The 26,646-nt window shown below is 38.4% G+C and overlaps 2 protein-coding genes across 4 annotated transcripts in view; one reads left to right on the top strand and one right to left on the bottom strand.

The window, feature by feature from the left end:
- LOC146000197 (uncharacterized) overlaps positions 1 to 2,187 on the bottom strand; it is a 127,100-nt gene extending 124,913 nt beyond the window's left edge. For both annotated transcript variants that reach the window (XM_083137573.1, XM_083137574.1), the window contains exon 1: positions 1,621 to 2,187. In XM_083137573.1, coding sequence (XP_082993699.1) covers positions 1,621 to 1,923 — 303 coding nt within the window. In that variant the 5' untranslated portion in view covers positions 1,924 to 2,187. The remainder of the gene's footprint in view (positions 1 to 1,620) is intronic.
- LOC146000198 (protein phosphatase 1 regulatory subunit 14B) overlaps positions 1 to 26,646 on the top strand; it is a 214,249-nt gene that overhangs the window by 56,248 nt on the left and 131,355 nt on the right. The window contains exon 1 of one of the 2 annotated variants that reach the window (XM_083137576.1): positions 12,483 to 12,761. The exons of the other annotated variant lie outside the window; for it this stretch is intronic. The gene's annotated coding sequence lies outside the window, so the exon portion shown is untranslated. Of the gene's footprint in view, positions 1 to 12,482; positions 12,762 to 26,646 lie in introns of those variants that run through there. 2 annotated transcript variants of the gene reach the window in all.

Below are 26,646 nucleotides of genomic sequence, written 5' to 3'. Positions count from 1 at the left end.
AAGGGGGAATCCAGTTAAACTTAAACATAATGTATTTTTGTCGCAAGTGAAATAATGAACAAAGGTTATTTCGCCATGCTTAAGTGCAAAAATATCAATAATACAGCCAGTGGCGTGACTGGGGGGGGGGGAGTTTGGTCTGGTATAACCCCTGTTTTGGCCCAGTATTTCTAAAGAGGAAAAAGAAAGAACTTCAAAGGCAGGAAAACTGAGGGCTGACTACTAAAAAGAAGTAAACGTAACCCCCCCCCCCTTCGAAAATCCTGTACACGCCACTGCAATCATATATACTGTAGAGGTGGTATCTGGAAAAGACGATATATATGGGCGAGCTAGCACGATAGGGGTCCCGGGTTCGAATCCTGCCCTGGGCATAGCCGTTCTTTGTGAGTGTTCCTTCATCAATTTAATTATATCATCACTCTTCATCATCTTCACGATTAGCCAAAAGTGGCAGAAAAGCGAAGTAAAATAAATCACGTTATTATAATGTGAATATCCAAATGCATTTTTCTCCCCTGAAGATGTGGGCCACCAAAATCTTTTGATAGCCACCCAGTGGCCTACCTACGCCACTGCTACAAATTATTGTAGCACAGTCACGGGTTCGACTCTTGTTTGGGACACATTTCAGCTGTTCGAATACTACTATGCATACGTCCTGTGTGAGCATAAATTGGACCCGAAACGAGTTCGATAACTTTTGTACAGCGTACTGGAAACGATTGTATCTTAATTGCGAACAATGCCTAAGTGATCCTAATTGCGAACACATGCAACTAAAACACCTTTATTTAAAAAAAAAAACAAAAAAAAAACGAATATACCGACCTCCAGGACGCGCTACGACGCCAGAGGTCCTGGGTTCGAATCGCATTCTGGACATGGGTGTTCTTTGTGAGTGTTCCTTCATCTATTTCATATCAATCATCCTCATCTTCACGATTAGCCAAAAGTGGCAGAAAAGCGAAGTAAAATAAACCAAATCAATCAAAACAAATCAGTGACCAAGGGTGACAGGTAGTTTGACTAACAACAACCGTAACCAATCTGATTGACCAATCATGGTCTGCTTTTGAAATCCCTCCCAAGGTCATTTCACCCTTTCCGAGGAGAAAGCGAGTAACACTAACAAGTATTAGAGTTAAATTTTAAAGAGCAGTGACATGTGTTTTGAAACTTGACTAAGTTGTTATTATAACAGACGAAGTTAATAATTGTATTAATAATTGACGGAGCTCTGCTCAGTGAAGAATAGCTCAGAATATAATCGTATTAAAAAAGGTCGCATTTCAGTATTAAATTGCATATACTTCGATGATGACTTTAATCACGTCGAATTTTCTGTTTTAATTGACGTCTTTCAATCTGAACTTAACATTTAGACCTCCATAAGTCACTGACCAATCTTAAGTCTGTCTCTTTTAAAAAATCGTTAAAAGCACTCAGAAAGTGTGAGATAAAATTGTAGGTTTCAAAGTAGAAAAAAATGTGTTCCGAATTAGGACTCAATATTTCCAGGTAGTATAGTGTGTTATTCGTGTTCATGTAGCAAGTGTTCGCAAATAGGATTACACCATTGAAAATAACACGACTCCCGACTTATAAACAAAAACCTACCTTTTCTTCAAAAACAATAACATCACATTTATTCGTATCGCAGCACCATTTTAGACAATCCTCCCGTGAATTCACTTCCCTTTCATTGAGGAACTCGGCACCCATCGCTTTAGAGTCTTGTGTTCTTATTATAGTATTCTCACTGATGTCGAAATTGGAGCTACATGACGGAAAATCAAACCTCTTCGACACTGCTGGTAGGTTAGACACCTGTGCCGAATTCCTGACTTCGCCACTTTCCGCGAAACAGCACGACAAGCACTCAAACAAAATCAATACGAGAATTCTGTCCTTTTTCTCCATTTCAACACGGGAATGTTGCAGTCTTAAGTATTCAGGGAGGGAAAAAAAGTATCACAGATTAAAGAAGCTCACTTTGACATTTAATCGTCACGCAGATGTCAGATGAAAACAAATATGGCTTTCTGCTAGTAAATTCCAGTAGTGCCAGAACAAAATCAATAATGGTGCTCCTGTACGTTAGGGTTCATGTTCTCTAACTTATTACACCAGAGTGAGAAAGACGTGATTAATAGTACTGAAACTAAAGTTAATACTTTTACTTGCACTAGGTTGATAATGTTAATGTAAAATGTTGAACGACGTGTTGAGGATTTTTTCTGGCAATTCTGCTGTACTGTCAGGACATCTGGTGAGTAAAAAGGGAACCTCCTCGTGTGACGCAGACGAAAGCCGTTGATGTTCGCGCCATCTCTGCGGAGGAATGGGGAAACATCTTCTCCGTAAAACTCGGTTTATTTGTTAAGGTTGAAGATAGGTGGCAGGACTGTGCAAATTGTAACAGAGTAGTTTGATGATATCGCTGCATGACGCACGTGTCATCTTCGAGAGCCTATAATGTAATAAAATCTCGCTTTCGAAGATGAGTTTTTTGCCATCGATTTTAACATTGCGTTTCAAAGGGACTATTTCTTTGATTCTTTGACTTTTTAAAGTACATTTTCCCTGCAATATCAATAAGTTAGCGTAAAGTCAGTGCAAAATTGCCATTTCGGTGGGAGAGAGCGTTGGGCAGCCAACTCACGACCACGAAGGTTCCAGGTTCAAGACCCGGCATGGATATAACGTCAGTTCCATCTAATTATTATTTTTAAAAATGCCAGAAAGGCGACGTAAAATAATAATTCACATATTTTGTTTTGTCACATATTCGAAAGGGCTGTAACGACCCCATTGAAAGCCACAGTTCAAAAGGTGTCGGAAACCTTCACGACTGTTCCTTTGTTGTTGTACCTAACTGTGGACATTTCAACGTTTCTTTTCCATTTGAGACACAATACAAAATAAATGCGATGCTGCTGGACTTTAATTGTAGTTTGCCTCGGCAAAGATTTTGTCGAAAATTTCTCTCATTTTGAAAAATCCCACAGATATTCCAAATTCTAAAACAATACACGTACTCAGAACTGTTCTACACTATCATCCAGGTGAATCTTCACATCGTTTGTCTGTTGTCTAGACATCTGTGATAGACAATAAACTTACTTAACGCAAGAAATTATTATAGATTTCAAGATAACATCGAAAGCAAGAAAGTTGAGACAGGTCAACGACAAAGGCGTCGGCACCGGGAAGGGGGGGGGGCGGGGGTGAGGATGGGCTGTAGCCTTCGTGAAATAATCTTCGCTCACCATAATAACGTTCAGGAGAAATTTCGAGTGTCATTTACAGTAGAGCTATCGGCAAATGTAATTGCAGGCAAATTGTCCACCGCTACTTTAACCTTTTTACTCTTATTATCCTCTGTTGTTTTAAGGAATGAAATTAAGGAGATGTCCTCTGTTTATAAACTACCGTCATTTTTTATGGGCCTGTGGGGCTCGAGTGCATCCAATAATTTACCTCTTTATATATTTTATTTTATAAATAAATTCCTGTTTCCTTAAGAAGATGTTTCATCATTATACATTTAAAGAATTCTCACGACTTTAATTCTGACTGTTATTATGTTACATTTCCGATATGATACTTGTCAGTGCACCGAAAAGTATAAAATAGGGACAAAACGTTATGAACATCGACAGCTTTTTCATCATTTAACAGGATTAGGATCTAAGAAAGCAGTTGTCTTATAAATAGGCATTTGAGTGCAAGTAGGCAACAACAGTCAGTATAAAGTTCATGCATTCCTCTCAGAAATAGCCTGAAACTGTTTTTAAACGTATAAGCCTACATTTTCTGGCAAGGAACAAGAAATAATTTATGTCAAATCCTCAACCTACTTGTAACGTATATCATTGCATAAAATTATGAAACAAATACCAGAGTTCAACCCTCCCAACGTTTTTCAAAAGTTGTGCTCAGTGAAGTTTTTGTTTCAATTCATGATATCGCATTATGGAAAACAGACTATGAAAATGGTGATGTACAATTCGCCTATTGTTTCATTCGAATTAAGAGAAAATTATTCTTAAAAGCAATTGAATAATTTCGGTCGAACTTCACCTTGGACATGTATAAAGAAACGAATTGGCAGTGTGCATATCTTTGTGAACGTCGAATAACGTAAAAGAGCTTTCGTTCCTTGAATTTACTCTTAATTAACCAAGAACGTATTTACGGGAGACTTACTAAGTACAAAGTTAAATAATGAAATGATAAATTAACTAAAATTAAATAATGAAGATATACTTGTTGTTTAATCGAGTTATTTATTTTCGCCAAACTAATTGGAAGGCAAAGATTATATTGTCATCATATGACTTTGAATGACTATATCACAGAATATTTACGCTAGATTTATTACTACCTACAACGTAACATTCATAAAATGTCACCAGGAACTTTACTTTTCCAAACTGGATCTAACATCCTTTTTTATATTCAATAAATATTCAATTCTTTATATATTTGACATTAATTTCCTTGACAGGGCTTTTTTTTGTACAAATTTTCTACATAATGAATACGTGCTGTTATATCGCTATTCTTACTCCGTTCTTCTAGCTATTCATGTAATTAGAATATAATAATTTATTTGAATATTTTAATTAATACTATTTTAATTGATTTCACATAATTATGTTGATTGAAACATATTTCTAAATACGTGCCTGCTCTTAAGCCTTCTCTTTTTTGTCACGTTTGGATCCGGTTTCTTCAATTCATTCATAAAATCTCTCTCGCAAACTTGTTTCCTACCAAATATTTTAATGTTACAACTCTGAACATTTTTTTCCTGCAAAGTCGTAATTTATTCTGCTTGTTACCGGGTCGCGTTATCATTATTACAATACTAATGTGCGTAGCGTGTACAAATTCTTTACAACTTCCTTCGGTACCTGTTATGCGAACACGCATCTAAGACACAAACACACTTCACCCGTCGTATAATCACCTCTTTCCCTTAATAATTATAATAATTGTTCGTCCAGTTTGCCATGTGCTTTTGCAATTTAGACTTTTGGCAACGCCGTCGCTGTAATTTTGTATTGTAATTGCTTCAAGGTCAAAGCAGGCTTATCCTTTCCTTCGAGCCGATGTCAATTAGTTAATTATTGACCGAAGATTAAATGACAATGTCCGTTGGGGTGTTGAACGAAAGGCAGCAGGTAGAATTTCATTTCCAAAACGCAAGGGTGGTGCATGGCAGGCGAGTCCTTTAGGTTGTGGTTCTCAACCTTTGTGAGCCTGTGCCCCAGTAAGTTCGTAAATGTCGATGCGCCGAACCCAACAATTGTACTCGTAAATGTATTCTGATTATTTAACTTTATATGTTAATTAATGTGTACCCTTGAAATTTACCTATTAAGAAATAAGTTATGGCATAATCATAGAGCATTAGTTCATTTATGTCTAGGCTTGTTGACAAATATATAATTTTGATTAAATTAGTTGACAACTATTGGATCTAATGGAATCTTTTTAACTTGTCTTGGGCCAATTCTTTAAATTAATTTGGTAATTGCTGATTTTCATTGGCACGTTCCAATTCGGACACCGAAAAATTCCAGTTAATCAGAATGTTTCCGTTTTAATATACGTACGTACATACAATGCTAATGAAAATTGCTGTGCAAACTAAATTAACCGCGGTGCCTGTCCGTCAAACTTCAAATTTGTCCCCCTCCCGGTTAGATCATATTGTGTCGCGAAAGAATTTTCCGTTATCGCAGTCCAACTCAAACCCCAATTTTCCAGGTGTTCGCCAGCTTGGGTTGCAAGTCGCTTCACTCTGCCGGCTCTAACTTGTGAAAAGGACCCCTCTCAGCATCTTTAAATTCTCACCAAAGGATTTCCTCTTATCGGTGGTGAACCCCGAAAGAAATGCTATCTTCCCTGGTGGTTGCCAGCTCGGGTTGCAAGTCGCAATCTTCAGGAGAACCTCTCGCGGCCAGTTATAATCGACGCCAGGTCTCGTTTAGTTTAGATATTTGCTTTTATTGGTTGTAGAAATTCGAGATATTTTACCAGTTAGAAGAATGACATTTTTTGTGCATACGACATTGCAATGTCACGAGTGAGACGCCCAGACTACATTTTTTATATTAAAGTACCTATTCTACTGATAGTTAAGCAACATTTTTCTTAAAATTTCTGTGCAATGAATTATGAAACTAAACACTGTTGATTAAACATTACTACCCTTAAAATACTTTACCTGTACTTTTTATCCACAAGTTAACAATTTTGTGTCATGGGTGGGACAGGTAAAACACTGCCTCTTAACTTGAAATTCATTTGAATTTCTGTGAATTTGCGTATTAGAAAATGTTGACAATGAGGGAAGGTAATTGACCTTTGAATATTCTGATAGAATGAAGGGGAACATTTAAAGGATAAATTAATTGTTTTTTGGTGTCACGGGTGGGAGACAATACAAAACAAAAGTAAATCAGGAAGTTGAAATAAACTAACAATAGTAAAATACGTTCTACCTTCTAACATAATTATGTACCTATAATACTTGATTTCTTTTCCAATGGACAAGATTGTTGACTTACAAGATGGAATAAGATTACAACGTTCCATTTAATTTCAAAAATCGAAATGTGTTAGGGATTGCCGCACATACACTCCTCACAAAAACTTTGGGATATTTGTTATAGTAGGCAATAGGTGATAGGCACAAGACATACGTCGGCGAAACCACGAGAACATCCAGCCGGCAGATATGTTTTGTTGCATTTCAAGGCCGTGCCTATCACCTATTGCCTACTATAACAAATATCCCAAACTTTTTGTGATGAATGTACATTATCACATTTAGTAGTTCTGACTGCACTGTAAGAAGCTGACTGACAAAATCACGGCCCACTGTCATGTACAACTAACTGCTATCTCTTTTCAAAGAGATTTATATGGTTTCAGCTTAGTTTCGCCGCCTTCTGTGACTACAAGTAATGAAACTGTCATTTCCAATCTGGTTTTAGATGTCTGTGGTGTGATCCAAGTAGGAGGAGGGTCAGATGCCGCACTTGTGGGGAAATTGAATCAGATGGTGCTGCCACCTTAACGTAAAAGTACGAATTACAGGTGCGGAATTGAGCTTCGTGTCACGAGAAACTCGTAACTTCCATGCAATACGATCATTATGCTAATTTTGAATTGCGATTTGGCGACTTTACAGGCGAAGCGATGTGGAGATAATGTTCCACTTCTCTAGCACGATTTGAAACTTTTTGCACGCGTTTATGTTACGTGAAGAAACATAATTTGAAGGAATGTTAGTTACTTTTATAATCAGTGGCCTGTCCATGGAAGGTTCAGTGAGTGTTATAGCTCCCCCTCGTTGAATATAAGGGGGAAAGGAAGATTATAGTGCCAATATTACTTCTTGCAAGTAAGTATGGTGCCGAGAAAGAACGAGACAGACCTCTGTAACGAGACTGTCGGGTCTTGTTCAAGATTTTGGTGTATGTAAAACTTTCAAGGATCATACATTATAGCTTACAATTTTGAGGCATTATTTTTGGTTCACTAAAAATGTTACATGGCCCGCTGCAAGTTCCTGAAGTACACTCTGTCTCTTGAATATGCGGAGCAAAGCCGTGCATAACTGTAAATAAGGAGAGAAAGCGAGTGCACGATGCTGCAAACGGCTGGTAGGAACAGCTGCGTTTTCTCCTCCATGTACTCACTTCCCTTCTCTCGCGTTTATTGGTCGAGCCCCCTCGAGCATCGTTTCTCAACCTATGGGAAGCGACCCACTCCTGGGTCGCGAGAGGGCGTTTCGTTTGGTGGTTCGCGAAGTCGGGCTCGAAATTCACTGTGTCTTAAAAACCTATCACATTTAAAGTACTACCAACTCGTGTTCTACGTAGTCTAAATTCTACATTTTTATTATTCGCCCTCTACCATTGCATTTTACCGCCATCTCTCTTGAGGTTTAACTCGAGGGAATCGGATTAATTGTAGTTTTCGTTTCGGTCGCAGCAATGAGTTTCTTAATTTTCTGTGTGTCACATGCATGTCGACTTAGGTGTCGCTTGATATTTCCGACCGCCATTCGCATGAGGCATACATAATAGCTTACATACAATTTTCAGGCATTATTTTTTGTTCAAATAATGCTCATGCCGTTATCCACATCATATTTTGTGGAAAGGGATGTTCATTTCTGATTCAAGTGAGAAGCAAGTACAGAAATAGACTTGATGCGCACTCAAATTTATGACTTAAGTTAACCACCATTGAACCCTACAGCTTATGCGAGAAGGAAGTCCCGTCACATTAGTTCGGTGAGTAAAACAAGAAAAAGAAAGTTTTCAATTGGCATGTGTGTTTAGTTAGATGTTCGACTTTAGTAAATTAGTCATTCAAATTACATATTTACTTTTCTAGAATGAAGTATGGTAATTTGTTTAAGCAAGCGTAAAAGAGGGTTTCTTAAAGTACTCGATGTTAACAAAAATATGATTATAAACTGGGTGCACACCGCTACAAGTAATTCTGCCGGCGCGCATGCTCATGGGCCCAATGAAGTGTAATATCCTTCAAGGTGGGTCCCGGGACAGAGCGTTGTACCGAGTTGGTCCTGAATAAAAAAAGAGTTTGGACACCCCTGAACTAAAACGTCTAAATAAGATCACGGCCATGAAAATAGGCGACTGGGCAGAATTGCGCGCAAATACTGTCAGTTTGTATCACGTGGATTACAAAGATCAACCCCACAACGAGATCTTTCATTCTCTAAAACCTCCGAACACAAGGAGTTGTGCTCCGACGTGCCAACAGCGCGAAATTCTGCCACCCGCCTAATTTCATGGCCATGTGTTTATATGAGATTATTGTATAGAGTGCGCGTCAAATCTCCTGCATACGGCGATAGCCAATAACAGCGCACTGCAGCGGTGCCATGTCTCACACGGAAAAGAGACAGCGTGTTTGAGTGAAACGCCTTGTCACGGAGAGCACGGAAATAGGCAACGCCACACGTCTGTGATTCGCTGGTGCTGTTCAGCCGTTCAAGGTCATATGCAGGAGATTTGACGCGCACTTTTTTTCTAGCAAGTCTTATTGTCGTTTTGTTTGTTCTTCCTCGGTCTCCGCATCACTCTTACGACAGTCGTGGCTTCTCCTCTGCAGACGATGCACCTAATCACGAGCACTAATTGCCCACTCGGTGCACGAGACTCGAAGCTGAGGAAGTACGTGTCATCGATCCGTGCGGAAAGGACTGCGTCTTAAATGCGAGGAAATTATAATTTCGCGTGACAACAACAGTTGCCTCGTCTTCGAACTATTTCTCAACATTCTTCCACTCGCGAAACTGGAGTGAATGGAGTAGAGTTCGCCCAATAAGAACAGTAGACATGTCCGCCATGTAAATGGGTCGACGTTTGAGAGAAATATCCAGTTCTCTGTGACTAAGCATCCAAGGTTTGCAGTCTTGATAGAATTGGTTGTGCCAATCTTCAATTTTTAGTTGCCACTTTATGCACTGATAGGCTAATAGGGACTGGACCTAGAGCTTAAACTGGGATCCGAACCACTATGTGCCTCGAATCAGGGATTCCTTGATTACAAGACGAGTCGTTACCACTACACCATTAGAGAGGCCATACTTTTCTAGCGTAAAGTAATTTGAATGAAGACCCCTTGAACACGCACAGATAAATTAACCTATACTCTGTCCGGCCTATCTCTGGAACAAGCGATCGAAAACAAGTGCATGCGAGACGGCTCCACCAATGAACGCGTGAGAGGGAATGGGTTTGCGTGGAGGGGGAAAGAGACTGCGAGACTACGATTACCAGCGTTCGCAGTGGCATGTACTGCTTCGTTCTGCTCACTCGACCCCCCCCCCTCCTTCTCTGCCGCTCTTGCTCTAGAGATTACTGGGACAGAGCATAGTTAACTCTTCCTAAGGTTACGCTGACAGTAAGACAATCCTCTAAGAAATGTAAGGTTGTTCGGTAGTTTTAGCACTTTTGAAAGTTTTATGTTCTGTTCAGGATGGTGCGGTATCCACGTGAATGAGATAATTTGAATACAATTCGAAGTCTCTTTCTCGATCTGCAGTGTTTTGTCCAAACAATTGAAGTTGATCAATCAAATTGTCTTATCATTAATCTCTTTTTGTTTCAGGCATTTAACCGCCAAATCTATTCGACTGCATTATCGAAACTGGTTATCTGACGAAGATAAGATAAAGAATAAATGACGAAAACATTCCTTCAGTATTAAATTAAGAATACTTGCATGATAAAAATGGCAGAAGCGCAGGTATTTTATGTGTTTATTGCTAATATATAATGCACATAGTTTATGACGGATTTTAACCTGTCTATTATTAGCCATTCTAGACGCCGTTGAGTTCATTTTCCCCACATTTCCTTATTTATATCTTGGCAGAGCTAAATATGGCTAAATGTCTACGAAGCGAGGACAGATTTAAATAGTTTTTATATTCTGTGACTTAGTTGTCAGGATTAAAGATGGCTAAATGCTCTAGAGAGCGAGGCCAGATTTAAACAAAGAGTTTTTATATTCTGTGACTTAACTGTCAGGATTAAAAATGGCTAAATGCTCTACGAAGCAAGGCCAGATATAAACAAAATATTTTTTATATTCTGTGACTTAGTTTTCAGGCTAAATTTTCTAGGAAGCAAGGCCAGATTGAAAGGAAGAGTTTGAGGCCTAACTACTAAAAAAAGCAAACTCGCAGTTTCCACGGAAGAAGGAAAAAACAGTCAAATTTACACAAATGAAATACGTTCAGAGGACAAATAACCTCACGCCCACTTTTAGCAGATAAACTGTGCGTTTACTTTCGCAACCTCTGCATCAAATGCTTCACGAGTTGGTAAACATTGCTCTGCTTGCGGTACAGTTTCGCTGTGACCTTTTTTTTTTAAAACAAAATTAAAATCTCTTTGTCTTTGATTATCTCTTGACTTTTCCTGAAACGGGTGTATCTTACAAGAGATCAAGAACGGAATTCACGAAACTAAAGAAATCGGGAACATTGAATACAATGCTTTGCAGTGCGGCTTGGGAAACTTAGGAACGAACTTTACTTTCGAATCCTTCCGCTGCTTCGCTGTACGGCGCATCGCCATGTTCCCAGCAGTGTTGCCAGGACGAGTTTGTAGAAGAGCGCTAAATCGCAACTGAAAGTGTGCTGATATTCAGTTTCAAGGAACAGATTTACGAAATACAAGAGCAATCAAACGAATGCAATAGACAATTGCCTACACGTTTGCACACACCCAATTTTCATGTCAATTACACGTCCGGAAGGAGGCAAGGGGGGCCGTGCCCTCCTGGAAAATGAATGCCTACTTAAAAAGTATATATTTCACACATAATTTAATTTCAGTCACAGTAATTTGTTAATTAGTAAAAGGCCATTGAAGGAAGATGATAATTTCAGACTGAAGTATTTTTTGAGGGGAGATCACTATTATGGGGGGGATATGACTTCTTTCTCCCCGGAAGAAAATTGCATTGCTTGCCCCTCCCTGCAAAAAATCCTGCTGGCGTCCATGTCAATTGTTGTAATAATAACAACAAAAATAAGAAAAGCATATATTTGAAAGCAAGCTTGTTACAATACGCATTTTATTAAAGTTATATTCCTCTATTTATTGTGATAATAAATAATAACGAGTCACACGCATGGTTAAGGTAACTCGTGGTTTCTTTCACCTCTGGATATCTCGATTGCAAGACGATTCATAGAAACCTCCCTATTCGCAGACATATCTCCGTGGAACCTTTAATGAGATGGGGTCCGGCCCCCCTGAATGGCAAGTAAGGAAGTAAATAAACGAGACACTTCTTTCAAAATCTTTGTGTAATATGAAGCTTGTTTTGAAGTCTACAAGCTAATCCAAACTGGACCTAAAGTTTAGAGAGGGATCTGAACCACTATTCAATGTGTCTCCATCTAGGATCAAACCCTGGATCCACTGATTGTTGATAGATAGACCGTTATTTATTTTTCTATATTGCACATGAATATAAGCATTCAGTTGGAATATGTGTATTAAAGACTTTTTAAATTTCCTAGAACAACTTTTGATTTCCTATAAATCTTGCATTTTTCTGTTTATGTAGACACAGCAGCTATTTTATAACTATAGTAGTGGTTCTAACTAAAAATAATATAGTTACACCATATTTTTATCTCTGTTGTTTGTAGACCTATTATTTCTAATCAGTGCTAGGGAATGCCGCGGAACCCTTCAAACAAACATCCCCCCACCTAGCAATTTCCACTTCGAGCACTGTTCCTAATAATAAAGGTTCTTATTATTGTAGATAGCATGAGACTCACTTGTGCCTGTTTGAGAAGCGTGCGTAAAAGAGCAAGAACTGGTGTCGAACAAGCCGAGTTGGCAACACTGTTTCCCGACAATATCTGCGCATGCGTCAAGTATCGCGATCGAGCCTGCAGTCCAGTTACGGGGGCCGCAGGGAAAACTTCTCACCGCGCAAGCCAGTTCTGTGTGACTACTCTGTGAGATAAGTGATGTACAGAACAAGTGAGACGAATTCAAGTGTGTAATTGCGACCACGTTTATGTTTTCATACGAAGTTGTTTTCCCAGTGCTCGCTTTCATTGTGTTGTGTTGAAGAACCTTTGTGTTATTCTGTCGTAGTGGTGTGTTTTCGCTGTTCGGTGCAGGCAGAAAAGCAAGAACCGGACTGTTGTGGTGTCGTCCCTTGTACCGGTAAGTTCACCATCCAACATGCCACGCTGTATTCATTGAATTCGTTAATAATGTGCCTATAAGAACCTCGATTTCCTTTTCAAGATTGAAGGAAACAAACCTTTTGGGGAGAAAAACGTGCAAAGGCTATGCACCAAAGTTTCTTTTGTGTACTTGCGAGTATTTTGCATGCATTATAAGCATGACGATTACATAGCATGACCGGGTCAATACTACACGGTTTTATGTCTGTAACCTGTCAGGAGTACAGATTTCACTTCACGACGATAAGTAACGTAATGGGCATGTTTATAATCATTGTCATGTTCAATAAGTTTAAGTTCTTAACTCTTGATTATATAGTGTAAACATAAAACATTAATTAGCAAGAAATACGTAGGCTGTACAAAGAATACTAACAAAAGCCACAGAAGTAAATACACACCTCACAACAAGTTTTTTAAAAAAATATTATATTTGGCGCACGGTGGCATAGTATGTCTGTGAAAAGACGAGAATGTCCACCACACAGATACCATGTGTTGTTGAATTCCAAGGTCGTGTCTTTCACCTATCGTCTAATGTAGTGTATTTTCTATACCGGGCAAGAATTTCTGTGGTTCTTCAACCAGTAACCCCTTTCCTAGCAGTCTTTACCTGTCAGGGTATTCCAAATTTCCGTTCATTGCCTGTATCTAAGTCACTTGATTCCGTTATTTTGGTAATGTTATGGATTGAACGCAATTCTACACACACACACACACACACACACACACACACACACACACACACACACACACACACACACACACTTCGTTAGACATAGATGAAACTTCCTTTGGCCCCGTGGCGGAGTGGTTAGCACATCGGGCTACGACGCCACGGGTGCCGGGTTCGAATCAGTGGCCTAGGCATGGATGTTTCCGAGTGTCCATTCATAACATCAATCAATCACCCATCCCCATCTTCGCAAATTAGCCAAAAGTGGCACAAGAAGCGAAGTAAAATAAAGCAAATCGATCAATAAATGAAACATCCGATTTATTAATCGCGTTCCATTATGTTTAATTTGTATTTCTAGTGCAAAGTGAAACGCAGGAAAACAATTTTTGATTTAGCCATATATTTCTTCTAGATAAACGAATAAAGTACAGTAATATGTTTAATAATATATTATAGGATGCTTGGAGTAGGTGATTTGTGCACACCCTTATGTTAGAGGGCAACACACCACAAAAATCTTAATTTATCAGTGATTTATCCACACACACACCCCTGAATTTCTTTCACAAATGTCCAATTTATTGTCATTTAGCTCTAAAGTTATTCTTACACCCCTTCAGATAGAGAATTATAGTTAAACCCCTATAATTTATTTCAATTTCACCGAGGTAAATTTACCTTTCCACAGCTTATAAAATTATCTACAGCCAAACCCCCTTTACAAATTAAAAAAAAAATGTTCAAATGTGTAATAGCTACCAGACTCCCAGTTTTTTTACACGATTGTCCTATATTTTACTAGTAACAGCATAAAAATAAATACATTTTCCATACAAAAAACAGCAGCGCCCAACCTGGGAGTAAGTAGTCCGTTCCCCTTCAGTAATGCCAAAAACCTTATTTCTTATTATTAAGTGCCGCTATTTGTTTTAAAATGAATTGGATTGTATAGTTACTGCTGTATAATAAGTACATTGCAAAATCATATTATGATTATAAATGATGTGTAGTTATTAAATAAATACACACATGCAATAAACATGTCCTTTAACATTTGAACACTTAGCCTTACTTTTTTAAAAATATATTTTATTATATACAGTCATTAAAACCAAGGTTTTTCATGGGGAGGTTCAAGGGAGACGGTAGGGGTGAGAGGTATAAGCAAGGGTGCCAAAAATCTTGTCACCCCCTGGAAATAAATTACTATATAATGTAGGTACTGTAGTGTGTGTATACTGACCTTGGAAAATGGCAGATATTTTTTCTAGGCAAAGCAGGCCTGTACCCAGGATATATTTAAGGGCCATGAGGTACATGTGAAGTTCTGGAACAAAGAAAAGATCAGAAATGCTATCAGGCTGATTGTATTAGGAGGTTGTTTTACTTGTGTTTTTCTGCCAAGTTTGTCTAATCGCGACGATGAAGATGATATGATGTAATTGATGAAGGAACACACTTACAAAGAACATTCGGCCTAGGCTGAAATGTTTTGAAAAATTAAAGTCAATCACTTTCAAAGAGCTTGAACTTAAAGATGAAATCTTAACTTTGATTTTTGTTCAAAATTGAACGTCAATTTTGGTCCAAATTTCAGCCATTTTTATTAGATGTTGCCAAAAGGCACAGAATATAAAAGAATGCTTGAAGTGTACTGAAAACAATGTTATTTACCACAGCTTTCTATAATTTCTCTTAGCTGAGCTATCATAATTATCGCAACTGTCTGCAAAGGCCAAAACAAAGCCAAGTTTTAGAAAAATATGCCTGCTTTGAACTACCCCTGCATAGGGGTTAGAACAACAAAAATATTGAAAATTTTAAAAGTGATCAAGCATCCAGTCATGGAACATTCGGTATGGACTGACCCATATGCATTTTGGACAAAAATTCTGGTCTCTCATACCATTTCTATGAAGTAAAAGTGTATGAACATCATAGTAATGCTTCTCCCACTTATTCAACATTTTCTAACAATATTTTGTGTACTCATATTGGTGATAATTTGTGAGGCCATTTTTTAAAAATACAGCTGTATGGCAGTGGAAAATTGGTTCATAGACCCTATACTGAAACGTGATATTTTTACTGTGAAATATATTACCTTTCTGATTTTTTAATATTATGTTAGACATGTATTGATTATGCTGTGTAACAATTTTCATTGTTTCCCTATCAAACGATTACCCGAAGTGGAGTGTATTTTTCATCACAAAATATTACTTTATTTAAAGATTTTTCTACTTTGAGTAGGTAAGAGTGGAAATGGTCGTTTTCTGTTAGGACTGTTCTCCTCTCCAGCAATACCTAAATCATCACAAAACTGCCAATAGTTTCCGAGATATGACATGTTTTGTGTCACATGGTGCGTTTGTTCGTCCACCCAATTTCTGGAAATCTTCAATTGTTTTAAAAAAATGTAACTTTCGACGTATTTGTTGTACAAGTCTAATATTACATATTTGTCATATTGGACCAAGCATCTATCAGTAAAAATTGAAGCAAATCAAGACTATGAAACAATTGTCTGTCCTTCAATTGGGTGATTTCACGTGCCCATATGCGTAACGAATAAAATCGGTTCTGTTGTCCAAATATACTGAACTACCCGTTGTTCAGTGGCGTATACTGGGTTAAGAACCTGGGCTATCGCACCATATACTAATTGTTCGAATTTGCTGGTGGGGGTGTTTTTGTTTCTTTAACTCATTTGGGGTGGTGGGTTGAAGTGATGTGACTCTGTGATTAAAAATATATACCTCATAAATAAAACATGGAAATGTACACTGTCAGTAAGGAAAGGATTTCAAGAATTTCATTCTTATTTGCATAAATGAGAGGCCCATATTGTGAAATATTATGTTGGCCTATATACGAGAATAAAAAAAATTCAACCTACGTATTTTCACGATTTTAAGTTCGGGTACTCCTTGTTGGCGCAGTAATAACGTCGTTGCCTTGAAACTAAGGGGTCCCGGGTTCGATGCATGATGGTTTAGATACCACTTTAACTGTAGGTCCGATCCCCATTAGCTTATCTGTTCATAAGGTGTACACACAAGAAAAATCCACAACGATTTGGAGCTTATCGTAATTCGTAAGCCGAAAAGACAGCTTGTTAATTATGTCCCTCATTTCAGTTCACTACACAACACACAGCACATATCATTCACAAAAATACAATCCACTCACTACTGTATTCACACACTACCTCTAAATAAATTCCACGCACCACGACTCGACGCGATCTGGTCCTTGTCATTTCGGTAAACCATTCCCGCTCAGCCAACAATTTTCTACTCCCCACTGTATCTAGTTGTTTGAAGGTCAACGACCTCTTTTTCAACTCCTCTGCAAGCGTTCAATGATGTTCTTGTCCCTGCCACATGACACTTTCCCCTTTGGTCGCGATAATTTGGCTTCAAAATTCCCCATTCCTGGGAAGATTACGTGCTGGAAAAAATTGGTTTGCAACATTGACCCAGACTGTTGAGGAAGTTCAGAGGGGTTTTTCCCCGCCATATGCAACCCTGTTCTCTCTCCTGTGACGGTTTGACTCCACAATTCCCCGATCCTGGGGAAATTACATGGTAGGGAAAATTGGTTTGCAACATTGATCGGAGCCCTGTCAAGCTTACCGTCACCCCCTTGGAGTTGCCCGCCAGCTGGGCCAACTTCTAAGAAATCAGGTTCATCTTCTTATCGAAATGAACATTTTTATGCACATTTTCTGATAGATATTTTTTCTGTATTTCATTCCCTGAGTCTGGGCTTCGCAGATAGCCTAGATAGCCCCAAATATACGCCTCTGCCGTTGTTTGTATTATCATCATTATTGACGATGTTAAAGCTAGATAATATCAGTTTCTAATCGCTGTGAATCAAAATATTGAATTTGGTGAATAATGTCCTTAACAATTTTCTTTATGTACATATAGACGTATTCATGAGATTGTGAGGGCCTTCCAAATGATGCAGTGGTAACGCCGTTCCCTTGCAATCAAAGGGTTCCCGGGTTAGAATCCTACTTTACTACTGTAGGATTAGCCTATCAGCACATGGAGTGGACTTAAACTTTGTCAAGATAATCAAAGTACCACATCTTATTTTATAAACAATTGAATTTCACAGGTTACAATTTTTTCAGAGCTCTTTTGAACTTAGCGGCGTTTGTCCAGTTTTCGTATTCTTCATTATTTGCTAAATGCAAAATGTTTACTAAGCTAGTGGGATTGGTTTAGACCCGAGGAAAGATAAATTGGTAACTGAGAAAATGCAGACTCTTGTTTGGTTCTCGTTATTTAGCGTCGCTTTTCTTCCAGGTTTAGCTAATCGCGGCGATGAGGATGAGTGATGATACAATTGATGAAAGGACACTCACAAAGAACTCCCATGCCCAGGTCAGTTTAGGATTCGAACCCCGAACCCGTGGCGTCGTGCTAGACAATCCGCCACGGGGATCGGGTGCAGATTCTTCTTAATTGCAAAGTTATCACACGTATACTTTGTTTTTATTTTGCTTTGTGTTCAGTGGATTACATTTTTAGAGTTTTTGCTTTTCCACTTTTTGCGCAGATAGGCGCAGACCTACAGTTTAAAGTGTGATCCGAACAACTATGTGCCACCACCGTGTATCAAACCCGGGACCGTGTGTTCAGTGGAAAGTACATTTGGATTACAATGATGTAGTCTACATCATGTATATCTAAAATACATTTGCACGTTACTAAAAATTCCTCGTACTGTGTCTGGCAACTTCCCTTGTGTATTTCGTGACCTCTGTTAATTTGGAAAACTCTACGACTACATTAGCTAGCATTCTATTTTCCCTTCCATCTTTCAGGATCTTTCTATTACTGTTAAATACTAGATGCTGCTAAGTTGTAAAACATTATATTCCATAAAAACTAATACCACAATTTCCTGTCACGTAGGCTGTTAAATAAATTAGATATTCGTCATCTAAGGTCGCATTCTTTGTGGACGGATTATCGCTCCTCCACTTTGGATCACCGCCACTGGTTGTTGGCAAAATTTGTCTCTGTTGAAAGTGGCAGTTTTCTTTCCGTTGATATATGACCCGATAGTTTTTTAACAAAGCTGAGTGTTTTGCAGCGTAGCCTGGGGCTAATCGCCGTTCCTTCCCTCCAGGCTGGACGTTTTCAAGCGTTGGTAATGAAACTGGAACACGCGAGGCGGCCCTCAATCCAGCGACGCCCACAACTCAACCACGACACCGGGTACTGCGAGCAACTGGCACAAAAGCATCTGCAATCAGCATTCCGCAATGTTGCTAGAGACGCTTTGCGAGCCATTGTCCGAGGTCAGGGTAAAAGGATGAGATTTCGAGAATAGTTCCCTTTCCGTATCGGTTGGTAGAGGTCGCATTTCAAGTCACTAATTACTACCCCAAAAGTATAAAAGGCATTGACTTCTTTGTATTCTAAACAATGAAAAAGTAAAATTCAGAATCTCTGGTCCAAAATTTAATATTTCTGCAACATTGGAGATCATTAGTTCGCATCATACGCATATTTTTTTTTTTTTCGTATATCAACATGTCATGAATTTTTATTTCGAAAATTTTATTTCGAAAATTCTCTCAACTTCACAAGAAGCAAACATGAACAGGATACCAAACCAGACTTGAAACGTTATTTTGTTTCTCTTTTTAAATGCCCCCTGTCTATTTTAGATAAGACTGAACCCTATCTAAATGTATCGAAGTTTTCACTGATTTTGTACCAATGTTATGTAAAATAACTGAATTTTGTGATTACTTAACAGATATTTTTTATATTCTGATGTAATTTTTTTAAAAATATTTTAAAGCAAAACTGTTAACTTGATGCTTATAATTCAGAGTTGCTACGCGTCTGGAAAACAGGGAAATGTCAGGGAATTTTGCATATCGTCTGGAATTTACTTGTATTTTGGAGTCTGCAAGAGAGAAAGTTGCAAAATGAACAAGCAGTTCACTTCCACTTCTGGATTCGGTTCTTGTGATTCCATTCCTAAAAATGTTCAGTTTAGAAACTTGTTTCTTTCGTTCTTATGATTCTCTAGCTTGTGCAAAATTATGGTTCCTTCAAATTTCTGTAATAAATTTTCACTTTTATAATGCTAGATATTAGAAAGAATATCAAAGTAAAACTTGCAGTCCAGATATCTGATTGATAACTAAAGTACATTGACAATATGATCATAATTATCGGAAAGTTTGGTGAAGATGAGGTTATCGTCTATTATTTTATAGATCTTAGTTTTGTTGACATTTCGTATAGAATTCCTACATGCAACAAAAATTTCTCCAAATGCTGTGTACTTATAAATGCAAGCAAGAAAGCAGCATTTTCTACGACACTATTCGCGATTAAAATTACCACCTGAGCGCTAGCGTCGCTTCCAATATGGCCGCTCTACGTAGGATAGATCTTTGTTTACATTCAGTAGTAGTACGTAATTCAGCTTGTTGTCATTGCTGGTATGGAAGAAACGTTTAAATTACGCGTTATATTTAAATATTGCTAATGAGATGTGAATTCCAGGAACTATAACGAAGGTGAAGCTGTGCTGAGAGCGAATCATTTAATTATGATAATAAAAAATAACACGGAAAACGCAGACGAAACTAATGCACGCGCACTGGTTCTTCAAAGCAGTGCTGTTTCATCTGCACTGCTGCATCTCTGTTGTAACTGCTGCCTATCTGGGGCTCTCAGAAATGATTTGAAAATAAAGCAGTTCACCTGTATTGCAAAGCTTGGGCAGGATTTCCCCAAAGAGGCAGGCTGGTTTAATAACAACACCGGATAATGATAATAATAATAACGATAACAACAATTTCATTGAGGCTATCTTCAGTCTTCACTGAAAATTGACTTACTGAATGAAACTGCAACATTTGCATGTAAATTATGTTTTTCTGACTTACCTTTATGATTACGGACATTAATTAATTCTTAAACTATTTTCATCTTCGCACTTAATCGACTTGCACCTGTTCCAAATTAAATTACATACATAATACATTGTTTTCGAAAAAAATGTTATATTCATAAAGAACAATTTAAAACTTACTTTCATGGCAATTAAATAATCTTTCCGAAAGATTCAGTTATGCCAATCTTGTCAATCAGTTCTGTTTTCCCTGATTTATTTAAACATTTCATTTTGTTGATTACTCGGGGGTGGAAAACACATGTAAGCATTTCCCTTGTCCTGAACCACAAGACGATTTAGAGCAAAAAGCTGAACAGTATACGCTACTTTTTCGCATGTTCTCCGTGCTTTGAACGGCTTCAACACGGCGAAGCGCAGCGAAGTGTCCTACGTGGAGTGGTTCCTGAAAATCTCACCAGATAGCATATCTGATAATTTTAATCGCGAATAGAAAATGTGTATGGTTTATGAACTTTTCCTGTTGTTTTTATATTGTGGAGATCTGAAGGCTAGATGCACGTGATTGTAGCACCCAATACATTTGATGCCGATTGTAATTTTACATTTTACTTTTCGAATTTACATGTGTTCTTGTGTGTGTAGAATGAAATTTGCTAAAAAAAAGTTATGAAGTGAATATTCATAATAATTAATGGATTATATATTGAAAGAACAAGTTTCAAAAGCAAAAATCATGATGATAAACATGTCTGTGGAAAAAAATCATTTTTGAACCGGAAAACCTGGAAATGTGAGGGAATTCTATAATCAAAAAATCGTAGTAACCCTGTAATCCGAGTGGAATACTCGCCCAACAACATTAAATATTATGAAGAACTTTTAATTGTTACAATTTTCAAGCATCAGTATCGGTTCAGCCTTAATTTTAGATAAGTACGGTGTGATGCATAAGTATTGCTTGATAAACTGTCCATGACTATTTTCATTGATGCTTCTGTTGCATCCTACGTGTTTTTAAGAATGGATTTGTACGTACGTATGTTGATGCATATGTTGTCTGCAGCCTAGTGGGCATTTTGTTTTTAATTCTCGAAGCTCTTGTAGGATAAAACAGAATAAATGTGGTGATGGACAATTTGCATGGTAATAATTATTCATTACACTCTACCAATAAAAATTGTATATGATGTTTTAATAACTTGAATCGTGCTTCTGCACTGGAAGACTACAAAACAGTTCACTGGAATGTAAAAAGTGTATGTAGGGCCAAATGCGGGCTCTAGTTTTTATCTATCCCTGTTCAAATACGGAATGCAGGACACTTTTTGTTCGGGACAAGTCGGCGACAATCGTGTGAGTGTCAAGGCCTACAAGGCAAGGCGCCTTCCAGTTTGGTGACTCATAGTCATTGAGTAGATTCCCATCGCTACTTTCGTCTGGATTAATGCTGCCATCTGCTCAAATATCTCCCCAGCTGTTGCCAATATGTGTAAAGTGAGAAACTAAACCAATATTGAAAGTGCTACCCGAAGTAATCAAATAAGTGATTTTTATTCGTAACAGAATTCGAACAGCATTTTATTCATGAATAAACGGTTGTGCGTTACCGATATTCAGTCATTGGACAAGAAGCTCGAAATATACTGTAGATCTATTTTTAATTTGTTGTAATTCAGGTTTCTTGCAGATTATTAACTAACTTTTCCTCTTTTCTTCCTGCCGACCTCCATGGTGGAGTGGTTAGTGCAGGACGCTATGAAAGCAAGTGTCCCGGGTTTGATTCCCGGCCTGGGCATGGATGTTCTTTGTGAGTGTCCTTTCATTGGTTTCACCATATTAACACGCATTTTCATCGTCGCAATTAGTCAAAGGTGGCAGAAAAGCCATATCAAAAATCAACCTAAATTAATCCACCAAAACACTCCCAAGTGCCAATGCCACATAAAACTTGACCGTTTTAGTAAAATTGGAAGCTATCTATCAGCGCCCCTTCCCCACTTCCAATAAGGGGACAAGGAAATGTAATTTGGGGTTGGTTATATTTTCAACCTGCTGTGTTTACGCCCATCGATAAGGATCTACTAGTTTCTTTCTGTCTGAGTGGTGGAGTTTCCTTATTGAGGGAGAGCATGTTGCTTAATTATTGGCAGTGTGGCATTCCAAATATTTTCCATGGGGAGAGACATTCCAGAAACTACTCTTGAAGGGTCGGAATATTGTATGAATTATACATACAGTTTACTCCATCCCAGCGCTTGTTGTAAAACACGTTAGCTGGAGGTATGTTTGTTGAATATTGAAGTTAACTAGGGTATGCTCCAATCAGGGGCATCGACTTGTGAAAATTGTTGGGGGGGGGGGGGTGCTCTGATCACTGAAATAAATTAATGAATGACTCACTCTCTCCCTTTTTAACTTTTGGCCTCAGTCTTCGGAATCTCATAAAAGCCCATGAATTCCTTAAAAATATCAAAATTTTTATTCACAGTTCGAATGCAGAATATTAATTGTCCACGGATGGATATGTCACAATTTTCGTCAAACATAATAGCAAAATATTCCAGACTTTTAATATCTGCTACCACGGAGCGCAAAACATATCTCCCTAATATAGCCTATCAATGATCTCGTTCTGAATGTCATGTGAGAGCCATTTGTAGCCCGAACGTCCCATCCATTCTCCTAGTTCATGCACATCGTCTTTTGAAACTCTTATTAGCAAAAAATTTAACAATACTCACAATTACAGTAATAAGTAATGTGTTTTGCTGTCTCTGGTCATAGCCCCCCAAAGTTGATGGTCTATATTCTCGAACATTTCAAATGTGTATTTAAAGTTAAGTTCATGCGACACAATTCAGAGTAAACTTTACAAGAGAAGCAAAATAATACATTAGATCCTCTTAAGTAAAATTATTTGGGGGGCTCTGCCCCCACATCGTTAACATTGGGGGGGGGCTCGAGTCCCCCCCAAACCCCATGGAGTCGGCGCCTATGGCTCCAACGGTTTAACATGGTTACACTGAGACAACTGGGGAAATGCTTTGCTCACTTTGAGCAATGTCCCACCTCCTTTCAAATACCACCCTGATAATAACATAGGGAATATATGTGTGATCAAGAGGCCTACAATACAGCTTGCATTGAGGAAAAGCATTATGGCTAATGATTTATACACTGTGCATTTTTTATGCTTTGGTAATTGCAATGCTATGGCCATATAAAGGTCAAACGGGTGGCCCTGTGTAAAGGAGAGTGTACATCCGGTGCCGATCGTAATACACATGAAGCAGAGCCTAAGTTACGATGGGAAAGCAGGCTCTGGTGTCAGAACTTGGTGAACCGTCCCTAAATACCTGACGCCCTTTCGCATAATGCAAGTGATCCAAGACGGTGGACAAAGCTAAAGATATTACCACGCAAATTGCCCATCACCGTGTTTGTTTTACGCAATGAGAGCCTCAAGAATTGAAACAAAACACCAAACAAGCTGGTGACAATCTCTGCATATGTGCCAATCCATTCCTTAAAAACACGTAAGATGGAAGAGGAAATTCATTAAAATGCTCATGGGCAATTCGCAGGGCGATACTTGTGCTTCCCAATGTACTTCGTCAGCTGGTTCATGGTTTTCAAGCAGGATGACTTTCTCGGAACAGCAGGTGACATTGAGAATGCACACTGCATTAATGAACAGCGCTTCTCGTAAGAGACGGGTGGGGTTTGAGAAGTAACAGCTGTCTCAAGTGCAGTCCGAATGATAAAGAAAGACACATTCATGACTGTCGCGTTACGTCACAAACCTCCACATTAGTGTGATTGTGAATAAGAGTAAAGAATTGCGCGTTTTCCTGGAAAACAGCGTATTAAAATACCAGAGGCGTAGCAACGATTTTTTCGGGAGGTGGCCGCCCAACCTTGGATAGAAAAAAAAGCAGGTCCTTGGGAAATTGTTATGGAAAAATACTGAAATAACTGCTTGTAATGTAGAGTGGAATATATGAGTATTACCAAACAAATGGTCCATCACCATGTTTATTATGCAATGAGACCCTCAGGACTTGAAACAAAATTCCAAACAAGCTGATGTGATGACAACTCTGCGACAACATGAGTAAAATTCCATTCCTCAAAAGGAGAAGAGAAAATGAATGAAAATAGACATGGACAATTTGCCGTATATGTTGCTTGTCACCAACTTCTTCAACGAATTATTAATACAATTAGATATATTTTAAATTGTGATTTTTGGTAGTTCAAAATTATGTCCCTTACAATGCTGTACGTTTTAGCTTTATTACAAACACATATCACTTATTGTGGTGTGATCTGTATGTCCGTTAATACGAGTAGTTATAAACGGTCGTGATAATTTGTAACGGTAATTTTATTAAAATATGATGAAGTAATCTAATCAGTCCTTCCGAGGTACTTAAATTATATGTAAACAGCCTTGACTACTTGGAGATATGAAGGTTCCATTATAAGGTTGTTTGGTTTAGCATGCCTCGCTCAGTGGCGTATGTAGGATTTAGTCTCAAAATATGTTTTAAGCCTTTTTAAAACGGCCCCAGTTTGTATATCTCCAGTCCACACACTCCGCGATGACCTAGGGACATTTCGAAGGGTGCTTCAGCCCAAATACAACATGATTCCCAACTCTAGTTCATTTCATGCGACACGTGGACTGGGTCTCATGTTACCGATTTGCAATGTTTGCACTGTCATTCCTTATCTGTGGTGTAGATAAAGAACGTTGGAGTTCTGGGAAATCTTCGATACGCACTCTAGGGTTCCTGGGCTTTTATCCTGTCGGAACAAGATTCGTTGTAGACAGTTTGCACACGCCCAGATTATTGTTCAACCGGAATTTTGACGTCAGGAAAGTGGCACAATGTTCGTGCATGGAGTTCTTAAGAGGGAGGTGGAGTTTGGCGAAGGTCGCCGTGGAAAGTGCTTAAATTTAACATGGGCTTTTTTGCATTTTGTTGATTATAACGTTTTAGGACAAAAATTTGCCGGAAAACACACAGTAGATGTGAACTTACTTTATGAAACTTTGAGTACATGACACATTTATGAAATTTCAGTTCGATAAATGTGCACAAATTCCATTATTTTTTTTCAATTTCCCATAAGGAAATACGTAAATATGCACAGAATGGTAATACGATTTGTGGGTAGCACCAACGAAAATGGCCATTATGATGCATACTAACGTAATGCTCAATCCTTTTACGACTAAGCTGGGGAGGGCTTTTCTTTCAAAAGTCACTTGCACAGCCAAAAATGATTGTTTAAAAATGTCATGTATTATCGACGGCGAAAGATACGGCCGCTTCAGCCGAATTTCATTCATCATAGTTCGCCGCTTGGCCATTAGATGTCTCTGTTCGAATTGCCTCAGGCTGACGGTGAGAGCTAGTTCGCGCGGGTGTTTGAATCCTCTGCACAGCTGGGTTCCGTCCCCTCGTCAGAAGGTCCCGTAGCTGTCACAGCTTGATTTATTGCCTCTTTCCCAGGCAAGAAAGCAGGAAGGCCATGAGTTTGTGTATGTTTGAGTGTAGAGAAGCAGAGCATATTTACCGTGAATTGGAACCAGTGACACAGTAACTTTATCTCGATCCCTACCGCGAAGGACGTATTTAGGGGGTCCAGGTGTCCCAACCGTCCCCCGAAAGACTTACCAAGTACAAAAATTAAATAATGAAAATAATGAGATCACAAAATAACTTGAATTAAGTAATGAAAATAAGGTTGTTGTTTAATCGCAAATTGTTTATTTCCACAAAAATATTGGTAAGCAATACGACTTTGAATGACAGTACCAAAGAAGATTTATGCAAGAATTATTACTACTTATAATAACATGCAAAATATTACCAGGAATTTTACTTTCGTCAACTGAAAGTAACATCATTTTTTTAAACTCAATAAATATTATATTCTTTATCTATTTGACATTAATTTCCTCGCCAGGGCAGTTTCTATTTTTTACAAATTTTGCCGACCTTAACTACGTGATGTAGTCACAAACTCATCCAAACTTCAACACATTGACCAATTTTCCCTACACAGGTATACATTCCATTATAGACTAGGTGTTGTGTCAACTAAGCAAGCTGATTTACAGGTTACTTCTGAAGTACAAAAATATCTTGCCAGCTGGGGGAGGGCAGCGTGCATACTTTCTGTCGCCTATGAGTCTGTTTCTTGATTTTCAAGGATTTACCTGGAAGAAAAGCCAGTTTCTGTAAAAGTTTCAGAGAACCATATTGCT

The sequence above is a fragment of the Lepisma saccharinum genome, chromosome 16 (genome assembly GCF_977018435.1).
Source record: "Lepisma saccharinum chromosome 16, izLepSacc3.1, whole genome shotgun sequence".
NCBI classification, from domain to species: domain Eukaryota; kingdom Metazoa; phylum Arthropoda; class Insecta; order Zygentoma; family Lepismatidae; genus Lepisma; species Lepisma saccharinum.
The sequence above is the reverse complement of the archived record's forward strand: the minus strand, read 5'-3'. Positions and strand labels throughout refer to the sequence as shown.